This window comes from Lontra canadensis, unplaced genomic scaffold, assembly GCF_010015895.1.
Source record: "Lontra canadensis isolate GAN:19392208 unplaced genomic scaffold, GSC_riverotter_1.0 scaffold5, whole genome shotgun sequence".
Classification (NCBI taxonomy): Eukaryota; Metazoa; Chordata; class Mammalia; order Carnivora; family Mustelidae; genus Lontra; species Lontra canadensis.
Window position 1 is genome coordinate 22,402,591 of NW_022630999.1, and position 21,349 is coordinate 22,423,939.

At 49.4% G+C, this 21,349-nt stretch overlaps 1 protein-coding gene across 4 annotated transcripts in view; it reads left to right on the forward strand.

Moving 5' to 3' along the window:
- Positions 1-21,349, forward strand: part of CYFIP2 (cytoplasmic FMR1 interacting protein 2) — a 120,755-nt gene that overhangs the window by 27,276 nt on the left and 72,130 nt on the right. For all 4 annotated transcript variants that reach the window (XM_032851661.1, XM_032851662.1, XM_032851663.1 and 1 more), the window contains 11 exons: positions 308-385; positions 1,906-2,007; positions 5,401-5,582; positions 7,312-7,408; positions 8,736-8,864; positions 11,396-11,500; positions 13,574-13,665; positions 15,490-15,607; positions 17,936-18,055; positions 18,583-18,708; positions 21,142-21,308. In XM_032851661.1, coding sequence (XP_032707552.1) covers positions 308-385; positions 1,906-2,007; positions 5,401-5,582; positions 7,312-7,408; positions 8,736-8,864; positions 11,396-11,500; positions 13,574-13,665; positions 15,490-15,607; positions 17,936-18,055; positions 18,583-18,708; positions 21,142-21,308 — 1,316 coding nt within the window. The remainder of the gene's footprint in view (positions 1-307; positions 386-1,905; positions 2,008-5,400; positions 5,583-7,311; positions 7,409-8,735; positions 8,865-11,395; positions 11,501-13,573; positions 13,666-15,489; positions 15,608-17,935; positions 18,056-18,582; positions 18,709-21,141; positions 21,309-21,349) is intronic.

The window sequence follows — 21,349 nt, forward strand, 5'->3', positions numbered from 1 at the left end:
ATCTTTGAAAAATGCAGCCAGCTGGTAGCTCCCTGGGGTGTCTGAGGAGGCTCCCTGAAGCCGGGGCTTCTTAAACCTAAGGGTGGACCTGGGAAGATGAGTCACCTGGGAGCTGTATTGGAATACAGATTCTGATTCCATAGGCCCAGGGTGGGGCCGAGAGTCTGCACGTCTCCTCGCTTCCCAGGTCTCCGAGATGCTGCTAGTCCCCTGGCCACTGTGAGGCATTGAGGCTCTGAGGGGCCCTGAAGGAGCCTTCTGCCACCAGCATAATTTCTCCCTGCTGAGGGCGTGCTTTGCTTTCCAGAATGAAATGCTGGAGGAAGGGCATGAGTATGCGGTCATGCTTTACACCTGGCGCAGCTGTTCCCGGGCCATCCCACAGGTGAGTCTGTCCTTGCTTGGTGGCTCTCCGGGGCCCTCTGCTTCGGCCCCAGCCAGAGAGCAGAGCTTTCCCAGCTGGCGGGGAGTGAGGCAGGGCCTGGTAGTCAAAGGAGCTTGCTCAAGACATGTGGAGAGCTTCCCATAGCACTGATGACAACTTAAAAAATATTTGTTCAATTTATTTCAAGATCAGTATGGACTACCTGTGCGACACCCAAACCATGGCCCAAAGGTATAAAGTAAAAAGCAAGACATCCCCATCTCCTCACCCCCACCACCCAAACTCACCTCCCACCAAAGCAGAATCACTGTGAATACTTTGCTGCATATTCCTCTGGATCTTTTCCCTTGAAATCACGACTATTCCTACAAATGTTATTGTAAATTATCATTGACTTATATTTATAAATGTATATTGTTTATACTTATTCTGCCATTTGCTTTTTCCACTTAATTCCTTTTTAGTAACTTTTTTGTGTTGAGTCATGCAGATATTCTATTTACCATAATTATCAACATCATATAGTTCATGGGTACCCTTATAACAAAATGAACAAACCACAGGTGTGCAAAGTAAACAGAAGCTATTCCTCTCTCTTCCTCCTACCCTTAGTCCCCAGAGGTAACTACTTATTAACAGTTTGCTTTGAGCTCTTTCAGATTTTCTATGCCTCTATTATATATGGACACACACACACACAGTTTTGTTTTGTGTTTTGTTTAACAAAAATGCGGTTCAATTACCCTTCATGTCCTGCCGGTTTTTTCACCTGTCAGTTTATGGTAGCAATCTCTCCATGTCACTTCTAGCTTCCCCATGTCCCTTCTAGCAGCTTTATGATGATGTCATATGAATATATCATACTTTATCCATTTAATCATTGACTGGTGGGTATTTAACCTTCGTGCTACCATTTTAAGAATTCCTAAGCAACGGTGTGAAGAATGTCCTCATTCTTATCCTTCACTCACTGTTCAGTTTCACCTGACCAGTTAGCAGTCTTGGGTGTGCAGGCTATGAAACAGCTTCCATGGGATTCTGATGTGTTGAAAACCAATGGACAGAGAAAATGGGTTTCTGGATGGGGCCAGGCATGGCCAGAGGGCCTCATGCTGTGTGCACGCAGAGCAGTGGCTGGCACATTATTCTCTGCTTAGACGCTGATGGGCTGCAGTGGGTTAGGAGTGGGGGAAAGGCTGAAGGAGGGAGACCTTGCAGACCAGGGTAGATGTGTATACAGCTCAAGGTCAGGGCACTGAACAGATTGAAGCGGAGGAGGGTTTGATCTCAGAACCAGCTGGTTTCTTTCCCACAGCCAGGGTCTGGGGAGCAGTTCTGCTCTTGGTCAGACCCATCAGACAGGGCTACCCCAGCCCCCCGCTCACTAGGGTGATCACTGCATTTATCATCCTAAATGAGGTGCCTTCAAGAGTGCAAAAGAGCTCTGTTAATAAGACGACAGATGTGAACCAGAACTCCCTTGGCAAAGGAGGGTGTGTGATTCCCCCCTCTCCCTACAGGTGAAATGCAATGAGCAGCCCAACCGGGTTGAGATCTACGAGAAGACAGTGGAGGTGCTGGAGCCGGAGGTCACCAAGCTCATGAAGTTCATGTACTTTCAGGTGAGGGTAAGGGTGGGTCTGAATCAGGAGACTCGAGAGGCGCGGCTCTGCCGGCTACTGGGGCGTAGATTTTTGACCCAACTTATTTACCTTACCCACTGAGAAGATACCCCTTGTGTGCTCCTGACACACTCCTTGGTGAGCAAGATAGATAAGCCTCCCTCTGTCCACGTGATTTACGTCTTAGGGAGCCCATGAGTGTGTTTCGGGAGGAGGAGAGACTGCCAGTAAAAAACACACAATCCTTTTCAGGGTGTAGTAAGTGCTGTGAGTAAAACCAAATTAAAAAATCCTAAGTCTGGGGTGGAGGGTGTCTGTGACCTGGTGTAGCTGTGGGGATGGCCTTTACACTGAACTCTGTAGGTGACAATCATCTGGCGTGTGATGACCAGAGAAAGAAGGTTTCAGGCGGAAGGAACTGCAAAGGCAAAGATCCTGAGGCCTGAAGGGGCACAGCGTGTTTGAGAAATAATGGGCAACCAGGGCTCCCCAGTGAGTAGGGCGGCTGATGGAAGGTGACCCGGGGAAGTAGAAAGGACCCGCTCTCCAGGGCACTGTAGGCTGGGAGGTCAGACATGAAAAGATTACGTGCATTTTGCTCAGGCCTCATAGAAGCCCCTGTGTCCTTGTGACATGTTCTGGTTTGAGGTTTTGCAGCACTGTTCTGGCGCTGTGTAGGAAATGGATGGGAGGTGGGGAGACAGTTACAGATGCAGAAGGTGGGAGGGGAGAAGAGTGACAGCAGGGAGGCCAGCTGGGAAGCCAGGAAGAGGAAATCATTTCAGGAGGAAAAGAGAAAAGAGCACCGTGGGGCCTCCATGAATGGAAGGCAAGAGGGCAGGCTGCTTAAACAGGAATGGCCAAGGGAGAATAAAGCAGAGTGGTTGGTTCCGACAGTCATGTCGGACCCCATGCGGGACTGCAGGTTGAAGACTTCGAGGCTGGTCTGCACCCTGGGGCGGGAGTCGTGGCACACACTCTCTGCCCTCCACACGTTCCACTGAAGAGCTGAGTGTCATCAGGAGCCTCGCAGGCCCTGGCCGGGTGTCCAGCCCGCGCCCAGCTCTGCCCAGGCCTCTGGGGGCGGGAGATAGGAATGGTTGGGGAAGGCGCACACGCGTGCAGCCCAGGGTAGGAGGGCAGCTTCCGAGGCAGAGAAACTCAAGGTTCTGCACACTGTCCCTGTGAGACTGTGTGTTCTGTAACATCTAACCCCTTCAGCTCTCTCACCTTGGAAATCATGCCTCGTCTCAGGTGTGTGGGAAGGATAAAGGAGTTCTCTTTGTGGAGAGCCAAATGGAGCCCTGGTTGCAGAGTAGGTGTGACAAATGGCAGCTGCTGTGACTAGCCTGGTCTCTTTAGGAAGGCAGGCCCAAGAGAGAACTATCCAGAGGCTGACTGAGTACTAAATGAGGGGGCCTTCCGACAAAGAATTTAGAGAAGGGAGGATCTGGAGTAATCTACAACTATGTTGTTGAACATAGTAGCCATTAGCCATATGGGACTATCTACGTGAAAACTAAATAAAGTTCAGGTCCCCCAGCACACTAGCCATGAGGTGAGAAGGGCTCAGTAGCCACATGTGATGAGCAGCTTCCATATTGGACAGTGCAGTTATGAAACATTTCCATCATTGTGGAAAGTTCCACTGGACCTGGACTTGAAGGAGAGAGGATGGCTTGTCTGGGCTTTGGAGAAGGGGAATGACTGACTGGGACAGGGTATCCCATGTCCATGGAGTGAAGTTCACATACCAGGAGGGATTTCTCTCCTTCCCCCTCTCCCCCTCTTCTTCCTTTACTTCCTCCTCTCTCTGTGTCTTTCTCTGAATTGCTGCTTTATCTATTTTTGTTATTGGTCAGCTGCTTTTTTCGGTAACAGATTTTTTGAGATGTAATTCACATACCATACAATTTATCCTTTAAATTGGACAATTCAACAATTTTTTATTCGTATATTCACAGGGTTGTGCATCCATCACCACGATCAGTCATAGAACATTCTCACCCCCCCAAAAAAATCTCTTCCCTTTTAGCTACCACCCCATTATACCCTCCCCTCCCCCTCTCCAGCTCTAGGTAACCATGAATCTGCCTCACAACTCTATGGAGTTGCCTCTTCTGGACATTGCATATAAATGAAATCACAGAATAATGTGATTTTTGGTGACAGACTTCTTTCACTTAGCATATTGTTTTCAAGATCCATCCATGTTGTAACATGTACCAAAATATATGACAAAATACTAAGCTACTGTATGAATCTCCCACATTTTATTTACATATTTATTAGTTAATAGACATTAAGGTTATATCCACTTTGGGATTATTTATGAACAAGGCGACTGTGAATATTCACGTATATATCGTGGGATAGACATATTTTTATTTCTTTTAACTATTCTCCTTGCTTCTATCTTTGCCCCCTACTGTGGATTCTCACCACAGCAGCTATTGTGACCCCCTTACAGTACAATTCAGACCATGTTATCCTTGACTCAGTCAGTGTAGAGACCTGAGCCCTCACAAAGTCCTGTGAGAGCCAGTGGCCCTGGTCCCTCTGTGCCTCCAGTTTCTTCCTTCTGCTCACTTCACTTCAACCACTGGCTTCTTGCTCATTCTTCAAACATGTCAGGGATACTTCCACCTCAGGGCCTTTGCACTGGCCACTCATGCTGTCCAGAATGCACTTCCTTCAGTTATCCCTGTCTTTCTCCTCTTCTTTCAAACTCTTTTCCTAAAAGTCGCCTCTGGATGATTTCTTCTCTGATCTTCCTACTAAAGTGTACAGCTCTCCCTGCCCTCCCTATCCCCCTTTCCTGCTTTATTTTTCTCCATGGTGCATATCACATTCTAACATAGAGTATTTGTTTTGTTTTCTGCCTTCACTCACATATAAGCACCTTAGGGCAGTTTTTTTGTTTGTTTGTTTGTTTGTTTTTTCCTGTTTTGTTCTCTACTTTCCTGGAGTACCTAGAATGGTTCCTGGCATGGAGTAGATGCACAATAAATACAATTTACTGGCTGCATGAGTCTCTCTCTCTCTGAGTGTGTCTCTCACTCTTGGTCTCTACCCTACCCTGTCTGGTGCCTGGCACTGTCCTAGGTGCTGGGATACAAAAAAATGAATAAGACACAATGTTGCTCAGCAAAGGCATAGTGAATGAATTCCTTGGTTTGACTCACTTGGCTGCAGGTTCTAGGCTCCCCTCTCAAAGTAGCTCTGGATTTAGGGGCTCCGCTAAGAAAGATCTCCTTGCAGATCTGACTCTCTCTAAATGTCCACACTCTGACCAGAGCCCCAGAGGAGGGAGTCTTGATCCTGCTCTCCACCGAGAGCACCTTGAGCCCCCTCCGGGCCGCCTGTCCTTACCCGCTAACCCTTCCCCCACAGCGCAAGGCCATCGAGCGGTTCTGCAGTGAGGTGAAGCGGCTGTGCCATGCCGAGCGCAGGAAGGACTTCGTCTCCGAGGCCTACCTCCTGACCCTGGGCAAGTTCATCAACATGTTCGCCGTCTTGGATGAACTAAAGAATATGAAGTGCAGCGTCAAGAACGACCACTCTGCCTATAAGAGGTCAGGGCACCCTCCCTGCCCCTCCCCCTGCAGAGCCCGCCTAGGGGAGGCGGGGCCTGGAGCCCTTCTGCCGGGCTCCTCCTCCAGAAGCGAACCAGCCATTCCCTGCCACGGGGGGGGGGGCCTCTCTGTTTTTGTAGGTGTTCTGTCTCAAGACGAGGTCAGAGCCTCATTTTTCCCGACCTATAGTGGTTTCCCATGCAGTTTGGGACCAGAAAAATAATCATAAGATAGTCACATCGGTCAATTCCTGCAAGATTCAGAAAGCCAATTCACACTGTTTCTGTAAAAGAAGGAACTGGATTCGCTCCCAGAACGGAACGGTTTCACTCTATCTGGATCCAGATCCTCAGGTGATGGTGGTCCAGTTCCCGCTACCCCTCGGCTCAGCTTTCCCTGAGAGCAGCTTCATTCACAGGCCGGCCTGTGCCCTGGGGTGGTTGCTGGCAGCTGGCGGCTTCCCTCTGACCAGCGTGGCAGCCCAGCTCCGAAGGAAAGAAGGGGCGCTTCTTTCAAGTACTTTTGCCAAAGTCCCATGGAGGATTGTCCTGGCTCTGGTCTGGGTGGTGTGTGGAGCCCTCCCTCTGTTACTGCTGGCAGTGGGGGTTCCAAGGGGCAGGTGCTGGCCAGCGTCAGCTGAAAGAAGGACTGAGTGCGTCAGGGACTGTCACTCTCCAGAAATTAGGATACAGCCATGCAGAAGGTGGCAGTGGGCATTTGAAAGCAACAGATACTTTCCTGCATGTTGTTGAGGCTCCCATGAGCTCTGCAGTGTCTAGAGACGTGTCTTGGGAAGGCTCTTCTGTGTCACTGATGAAGAGGGCCCCTCCTTGAATCACATCCTCTGGGCCTCCAAGATAACTGGAGAAACCCGGCAACAGACCAATTCCCACCATTTTCTCTTCCTGAGGGACCTGCGTAATCCCGGGGTGCATGTCCACAGGCAGAGCCCCATCTCCAGACTGGTTCAGAAATAGCCGCTTTCACAAAGATTTCGTAGACAGCACATGGCTTACATAGTTTCTCCCATGCCCCTCCCCACCATCCTTCCTCCCATTTCTTCCCAGTTTGGGCTACTCTTTGCATTGTGATCCCAAGTGACACACTCAGAAGCCACGTGAGCAAGGCATACCTATGCTCTCACAGTCGGCCATGACTCAGGATGCACCACCACCAGGCTAGGCTGGAACTGCGCAGGGTACCGTGTGGTTCCCCTTTGAGCCCTGTGTATGTTCCCCATGCCCATGATCCCTTCCCCTCCAGTCCTGTTAGGTGGAATAGACTTCTGTTTCCATGCAGTGCTTTGCTTTAGAAACTTGGAGGTTTTCTGTAAATAACATAATCCACGCAAAACCAACGCACCCTGCCTGGGATTCCTCTCCATGACTGCTTGCGGTTTCACAACAGGTCATAGCCCAGCACGAGAGTGCTCATTTCACTCTGTCTTGCCACCTCTGGCTGGTTCCTAGGATGCTAGTTGCCCTTAAACTTGCTGGGTTGGACCTATTCTTGCCTCTTAATTGTAGGTGCCCTTAATATAGGGTGTACATAGCCCCAGATGAAATGACTCCAGAATACGCTCTCCTTTGATTTCAGAGTCACCTGTGATATTCAGAGCTCCCTAACCCCAGGGGACAGTGGAACTCTGGGTTAGGTGGAAGTGGGAGCCCCTGAGGCCTGGCTTGGGCGGGTTATGTCTGAGCATTCCTCTCCATGACACCATGTACAGGGCAGCCCAGTTCCTGAGGAAGATGGCGGACCCCCAGTCTATCCAGGAGTCACAGAACCTTTCCATGTTCCTGGCCAACCACAACAGGATCACCCAGGTGATGGCACATTCCTTGTTCATCTGGGCCTGGGGTCTCAGGACACAGGCAGGGGCCTGACAATGGAGGGACCACGAGCTGGGAACCAGTCCAGATAAACATCCCCACTTTCCTACTCGTGAATTAGCAGATGTAAGTCTCCTCTCCCAACCACAGATGACCCTTTTACCCTCTGCGGGGTTTTGTTACCTGAAAGCCTTCTCGGCCCACATGCCGCCCTCACGTCAGTGAGGACTGAGAGCCTGGGTTCTGGAGTGTGACGGCCTCGTTTTCTAATCCTGGATCCTCCACTGACCCCTTGTGAGAACGTGAGCCAGGTCTAAGCCACCATTTCCTCATCTGTGAAGTAGAGCTGTTATTTTGAGAATATGAGATTCCATCTCCTAGGACTGTTGTGAGGAATGAGAGACCATTTCAAAAGGCCGTGGTGAGCAGAGCCTGACGAATGGCAGAGCATAAGCTGCCATAGCTATGGTTACTGCCGCCACTTTGCCGGGCACCCCTGCAGCTATGGCTCTCCCGCTCTGACTTTATGTAACCTGTCTTGCTCACGCATTAGGCCAGCCTAAACGGGCGCCAGTGAGAATGTGGGCAGGGCGCTGGCTGAGAGGGACCCTCCATCTTGGAAACGTTTTCAGGCCCAGACCTCTCTTGGGGATGCTGCTGGCTTCACTGGGCCCTTCTTCCTGTTGGCTAACTGCACAACACTGTCAGTGTTGACATGTTTCTTTCCTGAGATTCAGCCCCAGGTTCTGTGGAAAGCCATAGCAGTACCTCCCACGGCCTCCCCCACAGGGCCCCAGGTTGTCCCTTTGGAGAGAAAGTGCCTGAGGTGGAGACCACAGACCCTTCTCTGATGGGAAGTGCTTCTGTACCACCGTGCCCTGCAGGAGGGGCACGCCTGCTGGTCTTGCTCTCCTCCCCTGGACTGGGTCTTTCTGTTATCATCTGAGATGTCATAGCTAAGTCTACGCCCTCAAAACCAAGCCTAGATTACCACAGGCCTGTTGCTGGAAAGCTGTACTGCTTTTCAGTTCAGCCCAAGAAAGGAATTTCTAACTGTCAGAATTGCTAGGAAATAAAATGGAGTCTCCAAGCGGGGTGGCTTCCCCGCTGTGGGAGAGTCACAGGAGCTCTGACCAACCACTGTGGGGACTTTGAGGAGGAGACGCAGGCTCCGTCCACCTGGGATGGTCAGGGGGTTATGCTCTGTCACTGCCAACCAACTGTGGGCCTTCTAGGGTGGGGGTGAGGGTGGTGGGGGCGGTGTGGGGGAGGGCAGGGGAGCAGGAGAGGGGCTAACCTGCAGGGGGGCGCTGCTGTTCAGTGTCTCCATCAGCAACTGGAAGTGATCCCAGGCTATGAGGAGCTGCTGGCAGACATTGTCAACATCTGCGTGGACTACTACGAGAACAAGATGTACCTGACCCCCAGTGAGAAGCACATGCTCCTCAAGGTACGACAGCAGCCACACAGCCCGGGGCCTGGGCTTGCCCCCCCCACCCCCGTGCCTACCCCCCCACCCTGCTTACTGGAAATCTTAAAATACACACACACACACACACACATTTATTTTTTCTTATTTAAACACTGATACAGATCTTACTGGACACCATTTTTTATAACCTGGCTTTTTTTTTTTTTTTTTTGCCTTTAATATGTCATATATACCTTTCCAGATGTTAAGGGTATTTTCTGGGATGTCGTTTTTTTGTTTGTTTGTTTGTTTTTTAAAGATTTTTATTTATTTATTTGACAGAGCAAGAGATCACAAGTGGCAGAGAGGCAGGCAGGGGGTTGGGGGTGGTGGGGAAGCAGGCTCCCTGCTGAGCAGAGAGCCTGATGCGGGGCTCCATCCCAGGACCCTGGGACCATGACCTGAGCCGAAGGCAGAGGCTTAACCCACTGAGCCACCCAGGCGCCCCTGCAATGTTGTTTTTAATGGCTGCTGAGTATCCCAATGCCCGTGGACATTGTCTTTAAACAAATCCTGTCATTGGCTATTTGTTTGCTAAACTGCAGTGAACATTCTTACAGCACAACCCCTGTGTCCACACTCTTGCCAAGTCAGACGTCCCAGAGGAGAAATTGCTGACTCAGAGGGAAAGCAGCATCTTCGAGCTTTTGCTGTATTTTGTCAAAGTGGTCACATTGGTTTCAGCAGTTTACAAGTTTCATTTTTAAATTATCAAGTAATAGTTATTGTAGAAAATTGGGAATATATGGAAAAGCACAGAAAGTTTTTCTCCCTACAGTCTTTCCATCCAGAGGTAACATTTTTAGCATTCTGATGTATTTTCCTGTACTTTTTCTGTGCTTACAGACGTTTTCAGCATATGCCATATGCATAAATTGTGTGTGTGTGTAATTTTTATCGCATTTGATTAGACGTAGCGGGAGTGTCATGCTGCTGCTCAGTGACGCAGTCTGGATACCCTTGAATTTCTTACCCATTCATCCGCCTCTGGCTGCTCGGGTTGTCCCTGATTTCTCTCAGCAGTGGTAGCACAGAGACGAGCGGCCTTCTGCATGTTCTTCTGACACGCCGCCCAGCCCCTTTTGAGTCTTCTCCAAAGCCTCCCCTTTTGATGTTCTCCTGGTATTTTATTTTTCCTCCTCTCCTTCGTGCCACCCCCTCTACCCTAGAAATCCCAGCCCTGTTGGGTTCCCTTCTTTCTATTCCCATCGTGCCTTGATAGTGTTTGCAGGACAGGGTGGCTCAGTGACTTGTTCACTCCAGCTTCCTCCGCCCCATCAGAAACCCAGAGTGCCCCAGAGCCTAGTGGTCTCTCTCAGCCCCTTGCTGTGCCTCCGGAATGGCTGCTGCCACATACCAGCTCACTAAATTCCAGCCCACCAAGCACTCTGAGATGCTGCCAGCAGATTTGCTCTCACCGGCTTTTACGGTCTCCGCACCTCTGCTTCCCAGCCCTGAGCTCTCCACCTCTCCCAGCCCAGGCTCCGGGTCTCGACGCTGGCTGTTCCTCCATTTTGCAGTTAGTGTTCATGAACTCAGATGCCACCAGGGTGCCTCTCATCTAAGGTGGGAGAGTCTGGCACACACCCTGCAGAGCATAGGATCAAATGGGATGAAGAAGGGGGTGTGACCTTCATAGTCCTCTGGTCCAGGCCCTTACGTGTCAAGGGTGACTTCCCCACAGTCACAGCAGCTGCGAGCCAGGAGAAGCTGCCTCCAGCCTAGCTGTTCAGGCCCTGGTCAGGCTTGCTGCACATTTGATAAAAGGAGCAAAACATGTCAGCTTTCAAGAAGCTATTAAATGGACCGACATATCAAGAGTCAGCCTGGGACCTGCTTATAGAGTGTTGTCAGGCAACAACAAAATGTGTTCTGAATGAAGTCACCAGCAGCTCCTTGGGAATCCGTGCATTGTTTTAGCTTCCTCGAGGAAAGAAGTGAATAGTTTTCACATTCATACAACACCGGGCATGTATTTTCAAGTCCCTCTGACAGGCTAGCCCCCAAGGAGGCGGCAACAGGCAGTGCTCAGCCCTGTCTTGCAGGAAGCCTCTACTTGAATAGAAGTTGTGGTCAGGTCTGCCTTCAGACCCTGTCTCTGCAACCTATTAGCTTTGTGACCTTAGCAGGCTGGCCAACCTCTCTGTGTCTCTAATTCCTCGTCTGTAGAATAAGGTCACTGTGTAAACTTGACTCCTAAGATGGCTGTGAGAATTGAGGAAAATATCCAGGGAAGCCCTACGTACAGACTCCGGCCCCAGGAAGGATTCTGCAAGCGACCACCATGATAACCTACTACAGGGTGGTCTGGACCTCTACACAGAAGTCCAAGTTTAGTTGAAGTGAGGTTTATGTCTCCTTTCTTCAATTGAAGACACGTGGGTTTTGAAAGAGGAGGCATCCCTACAGGATGTGCATGTGTGCGTGCAGAGTCCTTCTTTTTTTTTTTTTTGAAAAAACTTTTCCAATAGTCATGATGGGCTTCTGTGCTCTGCCCCTTCTCACTCTAGGTAATGGGTTTTGGTCTCTACCTGATGGATGGAAACGTCAGTAACATTTACAAACTGGATGCCAAGAAGAGAATCAACCTCAGCAAAATTGATAAGTTCTTTAAGGTCAGCACCTGAGGGTGGGGCTGCACCACAGGGTGGTCCCTCTGGGGAAAGGGAAGAAATTGGCTCCAACCAGTGGGGCTTGTTGGTGGAGCTTGTAAAGGCCCCCAGGAGGAGGAGGAGGAGGATAGAATGAGAGGGCTTTCCGCTGCCCTCCCGTAGAAGCTGCTACACTAAGTCTGCTCAGGGCTTGGCTGAGAGGCCTGACAGTTTTTCTGCATATTGCCTTTGCTCTTTCCTGAAATCCCTTGCCAGCTAAAGAAAGAGGTGCATCCCAGAAGACAGCTCCTGCCTTAATTTTCCACATAAATCAGAGCTCACAGAAGCAGGAGGATTAAAGACTGGATTTTAAATTGATTCGCATTTGCAAAGTCACAGCCTCTCCTGGTCCATGGGCGGGGGGTGAGGGGTTGGGAGGGGGGGGGGCTCCCTTGGCTCACCCCTCCCTCTGGGCACTAGGCCTCATCATGGTCCCTTATACACTCAGACCTTTGCAGTGCCTCAGATGTGTGATCTTATGGCCCCAAATTTCTAAAAATAAAACCTTGGGATTAAATGAAGCCTTTGAGGCTTTCATGAAGGGATTTCCTGCTTTGGAATTGAATTCCATGGTGTCAGTTGTACTAGCATTGGGCACGCCAAGGTGGAGCCTCAGAGGTCAGACATGGAAAAACCAGGCTTAACATTCAGAGTGGAACCACTCAGAAGTGTGGCATGGGGGACACTGGGCTGGGCCTGGGTCTCCCTGACTCTTCCAGGTTAAGGGGGAAATGAATCACCAAAAGGTATCCTGTGGCTTTGCATGTTTTCAAGGCGGGAAATTTCACTTTTCTCTGGAGCTGCCCCAAATGAAAACAGGGCTCATCTCAGGAGACTTTGCAAAATCCACCCCTGCCCTCAGTCAGCATGAATGAAATCGGGGTGCACTTGAAGAATACAACTTTGCCACAGTCGGGCCTGGGTTTTAGTCTGGCTCTGCCATTTGATAGCTGGATAACTCTGGGGAAATCACTAAACCTTTCTGAAATGGAGTTCCCCAGTCTGGAAAATGTGAACACTTAGGGTATCTACTTTCTAGGGTTCCCTTGAGGATTCAGGAGGAAGGACATAGGTAGGTCAGAGCCCTGGATTATAGTCCTGGGTCCTTTGTGTAAAAATCACTTGAGTTACCTAAACCTCAGTTTTTTCATCTGTGAATTGGGGATGATAATAGTACTGACCTATTGAGGGATTGAGATACTGTTTTTTGTTTAATAAACTATTTTTTAGAGCAGTTTAGGTTCACAGCAAAATCGAGCAGAAAGGGCAGCGTTTTCCCATTTCCCCAGAGTCCCCCGCCGTGAGCAGCCTCGCCCACTATCAAAATCCCCCCACCAAAATCCCCCTCGCCCACTATCAAAATCCCCCCACTATCAAAATCCCCCCACCACTATCAAAATCCCCCCCCCCATCCTCTACAATCTGCAAACCTCCACTGACACATCATTATCACCCAGAGACCATAGCTTACATTAAGGATCACTCTTGGCGTTTTACATTCTACGTGTTTTGACGAACACAGAATGATGTGTATCCACCACTGTCCTAAAGATCTTGGGGGTTTGAAGAACTTGACAGGGTGCCTACCGCCTAGAATCCAGCAGTCCTCACCGGCCTCCTCTCCATTTGGGCTGGTCTTCACTTAGGACCTGTCTGCCTCACCCAGCTAGCGGCATCCAGGCACCCACTCCTAGTCCAGCATTCACAGCGGCAAGGACCCACGAATCCCAGGGAAGTTAGAGCAGAGAGAACCCTGCCCTGGGAGGCAGGCCGTGTCTGGTCCTCTTCCTTCATCCATTCTGCCTGCTGTGTCACCTTGGACAAATCGCTATGCCCCTCTGAGCTCAGTTGCTGGAACATGGGTTGGCTGGAGGCAGGGGAGGCCCTGTATACTGTCTGGTGACCCAGGAGCATGATCAGAAGCAGAGCCTAGGGGTCGGCCTAGAGGTCCATGGAGGAGGCATGCTTTCCCCAGTGGAAGGCAGCCGGCCGGCCCCTCCCTCAGCATCTCATGCCTTGTGTTTGCTTCCTTTGCAGCAGCTGCAAGTGGTGCCCCTTTTCGGCGACATGCAGATAGAGCTGGCCAGATACATTAAGACCAGTGCTCACTATGAAGAGAACAAGTCCAAGTGAGTGCCTGCCATAATGTCTCTCGGCTCCCATGAGGACGCCCGGCCCGGGCAGGGGGCCGAGGGGCCACTTCAGCCCCTCCCCCCTCCCCAGAACCCTGGGCAGGTGGATTCCATTGCCACACTGGCACCCAGCCGGCCGGAAGGGAACAGCGGAGGGTGCTCTGAGCCCTTTTGTATCTGCCCTTTGCCGCCAGGGTTCAAAAGCTCTCAGAGCACAGCCACGCCCCTTCTGTGTCCCGGTGTTGACCCATGCTGCCCGCAGTGGGACAGCAGGAGCCCTCCTTCCCTGGAGAAGGGGGAGGACTGGCTGGCCCTCAGTGGCCAGGCGGAGCAAGATGGTGTTCTTCAGCATGTTCATTCTCTCCTCCGATTTGTGTCCGTGCAGTAAGTATGTCATTGAGAATATGGTGTAGACGGCTCCACCTGTGAACTGAGTTGATAGCTTCACCTTGGATTGTTATATAAGCCACTGTTCTACGTCATCTGTGCTAGAACCCGGGGTGTCAGGGACTCACGGCAGGTGGGTGACACCCAGCTGCGGTCTGGGCCTCTCCATTGATCTAGGGGGTTGTTAGTAAGGTTCCTTTTGTCTGCATCTTACCCAAAGCTGAATGAATATGACCTTTCCCTACAGAGAGGGACTGACTGTCCTTTAGTCAAAAGTGAGTGTTTGTGCCTGAAAAATAGGTAAACAGAGTGTCCTTCAACCCCACCAGCCTTGAGCCCCCGAGAGGGAGTCTCACCAAGGAAGCTGGGTTAGTCTCTTCATAACCTGATTGCTGCTAGCGTGTGAGGAGGTTTTCTAGGAGGAGCATGGAACCGAGAAGGCTGAACTCCTTTCTTCACGTTTCCTATGTGTATTGTGGGCCACCTGAAGTTGGGTGGGAGTGCTGATGTGGCCACAGAGGGGTGTCAGAGGTGTAAGTGATTGTGTCCTCATTCCTGTACAAGTAAGCCAAGATAAAAGTCAGGGCAAAGTATAAGCATGAGGAAGTCTATCCTCAGTCCAGGCACTCTTGTGAAAACCACTTCCGCTTCAAGGAGATCCTTTTGAGAGACTAAATTTTTTCCAGAATGTTTATCTGTCTTGTTTGGTGCCCATGCTTAGTCTGTCTCCTGGGTCACCCAGCACCAGATGACAGAAGGCAGTAAAGGGGCCTGTCTTTTGGGGGGGGGGGAGGAAGTAAAGTCTTTCATTCATTGATTTCCTCTCCATTTTAGGATGGTTTTCCCAATGATATCTTTCCAAAGGAGAAAGGGGAGGGGCAAGGGGAGCAAGAAGGTGGTGGGGGGAGAGAGAGAAGGAAGGAGGGAGAGCATTTCAGCAATACCTCTCAGAACACATGTTATCCATCACCGTGGAGTCCTTTCATGTTGCCCGATCACTGTTGAAACAAGAGGCAGGATCCCTGTGAGCCTCCGCAGTCCCATCCTAATGGCCCCAACAAAGCTAGCTTCAGTCTCAGGATGTTAGTGCTGACCGTCGGTAGGTAGGCCCGGGGAGGTTGCCCACCTGGCCTTTTCTTTGCTCGGTTTCCAGCTCTCTGTAGCCCTAGAGAGGTTCCTCATTCGTATAACTGGTAAGTACTGTGGACACAAGTTACCTGGGAAAGCCTGTGATTGGATTTTAGAGGAGGAAAAAGATTATTCTGCTCAGCCTGTGGCAGGCTGTCTTCTGGTGACTGGGACACTTGCTGGGTCCACCCAGGGCAGCCAGCCACATTTGGCTGAGCACCAAGAACAACTAGTGAGTGCAAGGAGCCTATCCCACTGTGGCACATCGGGCTAGGACGTTCTCCAATCGTGTGATTTTCTGCCCAGGTGGACATGTACCCAGAGCAGCATCAGCCCCCAGTACAACATCTGCGAGCAGATGGTTCAGATCCGGGACGACCACATCCGCTTCATCTCCGAACTTGCTCGCTACAGCAACAGCGAGGTAAGCTCGCCCTGCCTGCTGAGAGGGAGCCCAGGGGGGGCTCAGGGTGTGAAGGGGCAATGACTGGCCAGAAAGGAAATGATCCCAAGGATGAAGGAGAGCAGGAGTGAGGCCATACATATCGGAGGCAAGAAGGCAAAGGGGCCAAGGGCATGGGTTTTAGAGCTAGACAGAACTGGCTCTGCCACTGACCTTCACAAGTTATTCACAATCTCTGAACCTCAGTTTCCTTATCTGTAAAATGGGATAATCGTGTCTGGAAAGGTTCACTGAGAGACTAAAACGGTAGAATGCATGGAAAACGCATCCTGCGCAGAAGATAACAGTGACCCAGTAATGTGGTTCATCTGCACATGATCCCAGCCATTTCCACTCTGGATGGCAAGAGAAACAGTTCTGAACACTTGCTCAAAGCATGGAGTGTTTTAAAACTCCACAATAATTATGCTTGTAACACATCAGAAAATACAATTAGGGACAGAAGAAGCCCGTAAAATCTCTTGTAATCCCACCAATTACATTTTTACTGGTGTTACGTTTTTCTTTCTTTTTTTTAAATATGGAAATATAGTCAATGCACAAACCTCAGAAAAATTACAGATATGCAAAGGAGGGAAATCAACCATGTAAAATTTGACCAGCCAGAACCAACTGTGATTAATATTTGGGTTTATCTGTCCTCCTGGACTCTTCCCATATATACCTTTCTATTAAATGTGTGTGTTGGTTTGATAAACACGGTCCCTGATTTGAACCTGGATGACTGCTCACTGCTTCCACCGTGTGGCTGGCAGCCATAGTGCGCATGCTTTCCAAACCCAAATTCTGAAAAGGTCTTTGATCAAAGGGCAGCATAGTTGAAGTGAGGACAGTCAGACACGGGCACACGGTGTGGTCGTTAGACAGGTGGCCCATATTCTTATGAGGGCTCCGGGAAGATATGGACCGAGGTTAAGCCCCACCCTTCGGCTTTCTTGACCATATGCCACAATCATCTGAACTAAAGCAATGGGAATAACTTCAAAGCCAGGCCTCCTTCATCCTTGTCAAGTCTTGATGTGATGTAAGAGCGAAGTTGACGTCAAGGTTTTTTTAAGTTGTACATTTTATGCATGTGTATCCACAAACAAGTCTCGTTATTTGCAGTAATTGTATTCTGAAAAGTGGGCATGAATCCTGGATCAGCAAATACTGAACAATTCCTCCCAAAGGAAGTACAGAGTTAAGTTCCTCTGGTCACGACATTTTCATAGACTGATGAATATATAACCTTGTTTTCTGTGCGTTTCTATTTAAAGATGCCATATGTAATATATATTGTTGATTTACGGACATTAACTCACATGCAACAACACTATCATTTAACGTCCAAACAAAGCGTATCTGAAAGAGGTGCTTTTCCCCTCAGGCACGTCATAGCCTTCTTTGCAGTTAGGATTACTACACTGAACTTTAGTATTACACTTGGGGCCATTTTAAGTAGTGAAGTCACCGGTAAAAAGTACAATGTGGAAAACATGGCGTTAAATGGACCATATATATACAGTAGCGTCACTGAAATGAGAACACTCAGAGTCGCTGTGTTCCGCCTCTGCTGGACAGGACTCAGAATTGTCACCACTCTGCACGTACCTGCAAATGACCAGTGAAGGGACTGCAAATACTGACTTGGGGATTACAAATACATTTTAGGGAGCAGGCAAATTCACAACTGCAGAACTCAACAAGAACGAGGACTGACTCCATACGTGTGTACGGGTGTGCACGTACTTACACATACGCCCCTGCATACATCCGTATTGCCTTATGGAATAGTGCACAGCCAGACAGAGGTTAGTCTTCAGCGCTTTTTAGCTGGTGGGTCATTATCTAATTACGGAGTTGTACAGTTAATTCAGTGAGTTATGATGGGCATTTTGTAGGACATGGACTGGCCCATCAGAGGAGTTCTCATGTGTTTAGAATAAAGTAGCTATATGAAAAGAGTTGGTGTATATTTATATGATATTTAAGATCTCTAGGCAGGTATGTGTTCCTGAGTCACTATGTAGTGTGCACTTCCTACTGTATTTGCAGTTGAAAGAATTTGAAAGCCGCAGCCCTGCAGGGTAGTTCTGAGTGGGGCTGTGGGTCACACCATCTGAGTTTAAGCCCTCAACCATGGACAAGCCATGTGGCCTTCAACAAAGAACTTGTCTGAACCTCGGTTTGTCTCTCCAGGGGGTATAACAATAGCACCTCCCTTATATCATTCTTGGGGGAATCAGAGAAATAACGTCTAAAAGGGCCAGGCATGTACATGGTGAGGGTGACGGCCCATGTTCCCAGGTGGTGACGGGCTCCGGACTGGACAGCCAGAAGTCAGACGAGGAATACCGAGAGCTCTTCGACCTGGCCCTGCGGGGCCTGCAGCTTTTATCCAAGTGGAGCGCCCATGTCATGGAGGTGGTAGGTGTCCTGCAGGCAGATGCCTGCTCTCCCCGAACCCCTCCAGCCTGACCTCTGTTCACAAGGACCCTTGTCTGCCCCTGCCTCGTCCCAGCATTCTTCTTTTAACAGCCTTATTGAGATACAATTTGCACACCATATCATTCACTCATTGAAAATGTAGATTCATTGGTTTTTAGTATATTTGCAGAATTGTGCAAACATAGTCAAATTTAGAATCTTTTTATCAGTTCCAAAAGAAACCCTGTGCAATCAGCCCCCATTCCCGATCCCCACAGCCCTGAGCAATCTGTCTCTGTCTCTAAAGAGTTCCCTCTTCTGTATGTTTCCCACAAGTAGGATCATCTACTTTGTGGCTATTTGCGTCTGGCTTCTTTCACTCATGCCTTCAGCCAGGATCTGTGTTAGAGCATGAATCAGAACTTCATTCCCTTTTATGACCGAGTCATATTCCCCTGCATGGACGCACCACATTTGGTTTTTCCCTTCATCTGCTGATGGAATTTGGGTCTTCCCTCTCTCCCCAGTACTCCTGGAAGCTGGTTCACCCCACAGACAAGTTCTGCAACAAGGATTGCCCTGGCACGGCGGAGGAGTATGAGAGAGCCACACGCTACAACTATACCAGCGAGGAGAAGTTCGCCTTCGTCGAGGTGAGTGCTGACCCCTTGCCTCCCCCCGCCCCCGCCCCCACCCCGAGGCTGCTGCTTGGTGTCCATCCTGGTGGCTCCAGGAGTGCTACTGAGCAGGGTGGCAGCCCTGGTCCCCTTAAAGACTTTGTGTTGCTCACTTTCTTTTATTACCATATTTCTTATCCTTTTGTTTGGTTGGTATTTTTTTGTGTTTGGCTTCTTTGACTCACCACCATAATTTTGAGTTTTATCCTCATTGTTCTGTGTATCGATCGTTTGTTTCTTTTTCTTGTCGAGTAGTATTCTGTTGTATGGATACTTACTGTGATTTGCTTACCCATTCAGCTGTTGATAAATATCGGGCATTTTCCCCTTTGGGCCAGTATGACTGAAGTCGCTTTAGGGATTTGTGCCGAAGTCTTCGTGTTGATGTAGGTTTTTCTTTCTCTTGGAATGGTCGTAGGGTCGGTGAATGCTTAACTTTTTAAGGAACTGCCCAGTGGTTTTCCAAAACGCATGTGCCGTTTCATGTTTCTGCCGACTGTATCTGAGAGCGCTTTTGCTCCACACCCTCCCAGTCCTTGACACGGTTAATTTTATTAACTTTAGTCATTTGAGTGGCTGTTGAGTTGAGGTTTGAACTTGCCTTTCCCTGAAGACCGATGACATTGGGCATCTTTGCATGTGCTTACTGGCCACTCATCTATCTTCCCTGCGAAATCCTGTCTTCTGAAATCTTTTGCCCATTTTTTAAATCGGGTTTCTGTCTTCTTTGTATTGAATTATGAGAATCTTTGTTGCAGATACAAGTCTCTAGTCATATATATGTTGTAACTATTTTTTCTAATTGGTGACTTTGTCTTTTCATTTTCTTAGGTTGGGGGGGGGGTATCTTTTTAAGAACAGCTGTTTTTAATTTTGATAAAGTCCGACTTATCAGTTATTTTATAGTTTGTGATTGTTGTGTTCTAGCTAGGAAATCTCTGCCTCGCCCAGAGTTGCAAAGATTTTCCCTTAGGTGTAACAGATCTGTACACTCTGCTGTGTTTGGAATTATTCTGAAACATCTCCATTGTCTCTTCCTTCCTTTGTCTCATTATTTCCTAGTACGTCTCTAGCCAGAAACCCAGATGCTTTTGTGATGTAATTTTCCCTTAAGGCTTCTGTCCCATTATCTCTCTGCACTAAAGCTTCTCTCCAGCAAAACCACTATATTTGTTGTTCTAATGAAAATCCTCACCGCCTGAACTTTGTTCTCACCCTTTCCTCTGACTCAGATATATGTTCTATTATTCCTTTAAGGTTTAGAGGAAGAAAACATCTTAGCATGTAAACTCATTCATTGCCTTATTCATTCCTTTTCAACAAAAATATTCTGATGGCTCACTACAGGCCCAAGCGGTGGGCATAGGGCAGGCAGGGCGTCTCTGGGCCTTGCCCCTGTGCACTGAGAGCCCAGAGCAGAGCCTGGGAGTCTGGGACATCATCATGAGGACCTGCTATCATGTCATCAGACCTGACCCATCATGTCGGGGGCTGACATGGCTTGCGCTATACCCTCTGAATTCTGAATCACCCTAGATATTAACACTTGTGGCTGATAGGGGCCAAAGGCTCAGGCTTGTTGCTGGGGAAGCTAGACTAGGGATGTGGCTTGTACCCAAGGCCACCCAAGACTTCTTATTCCTCCTCCACCCCATTAAACTTACCTACTGGGAAACCGACAAAGCAATGGCAGAAACACATGCCTCTCTTCCTCGGGACAGGGAGGGAGGAGTAATTGCTCAGAGAAGAGAGGAACTCGGGAGAGAAGGTACATGCACACGCCAAGGCGGGCCAGGATACACTCATCCCAAATATGTGTCTCCCCGTGTCTGCAGCTGGGGGAGCAAGTGAAGGGACTAGGGAAGCGGCAAACAGAAGGGCAGAGGCTTCCCCTCACCCGAGACTTCTGTAGAGATTTTATGTCACAGGAGGAAGCTCTCTGGACTCAAGCAGCAAATGGCCAAGTTATTTCAAAGGCAAAGATTGTAAAAATTCTATAAAAAATATTATGGTCAAACAAAGGTCTATTTGACACAGTCGGTGGGTGCATGGTAGATAGAGAGGTCTCTGGAAATCAAAGAACCATGAACTGGCTGCTGTTGGTCAGCCGTCAGCACTAAGATGGGGAGCTGGTGTCAGAGTGGACGTCAGCCGCATCCTGAAGGTCACGGTTCCATTTAGCTGACATCTCTGCTTGCAGCAGAACTTGTCTGATGCAGGAAGCAGAGCGCTCCTCTCCATTCTGGCACACGTCTCTCACCTTGCTGTGAACTGGCACTTTGAATGGCGCCGGCCTCTGGCTTCTGGACATCTCACGCAGCACCCTTCCTGCACTCTGGTGGAGGGTGCTGGATGGATAGGTAAGCTGAGGCCCAGTGAGCCTGACCTTGATCTGTGTGGCCCGGCCAGGTGATCGCCATGATCAAAGGCCTCCAGGTCCTCATGGGCAGGATGGAGAGTGTCTTCAACCAGGCCATCAGGAACACCATCTACGCAGCCCTGCAGGACTTCGCCCAGGTGACTCTGCGTGAGCCCCTGAGACAGGCGGTGCGGAAGAAGAAGAACGTTCTTATCAGGTGGGTCTCTAGATGGCCCTTTCCAGGGGTCACATCAAAAA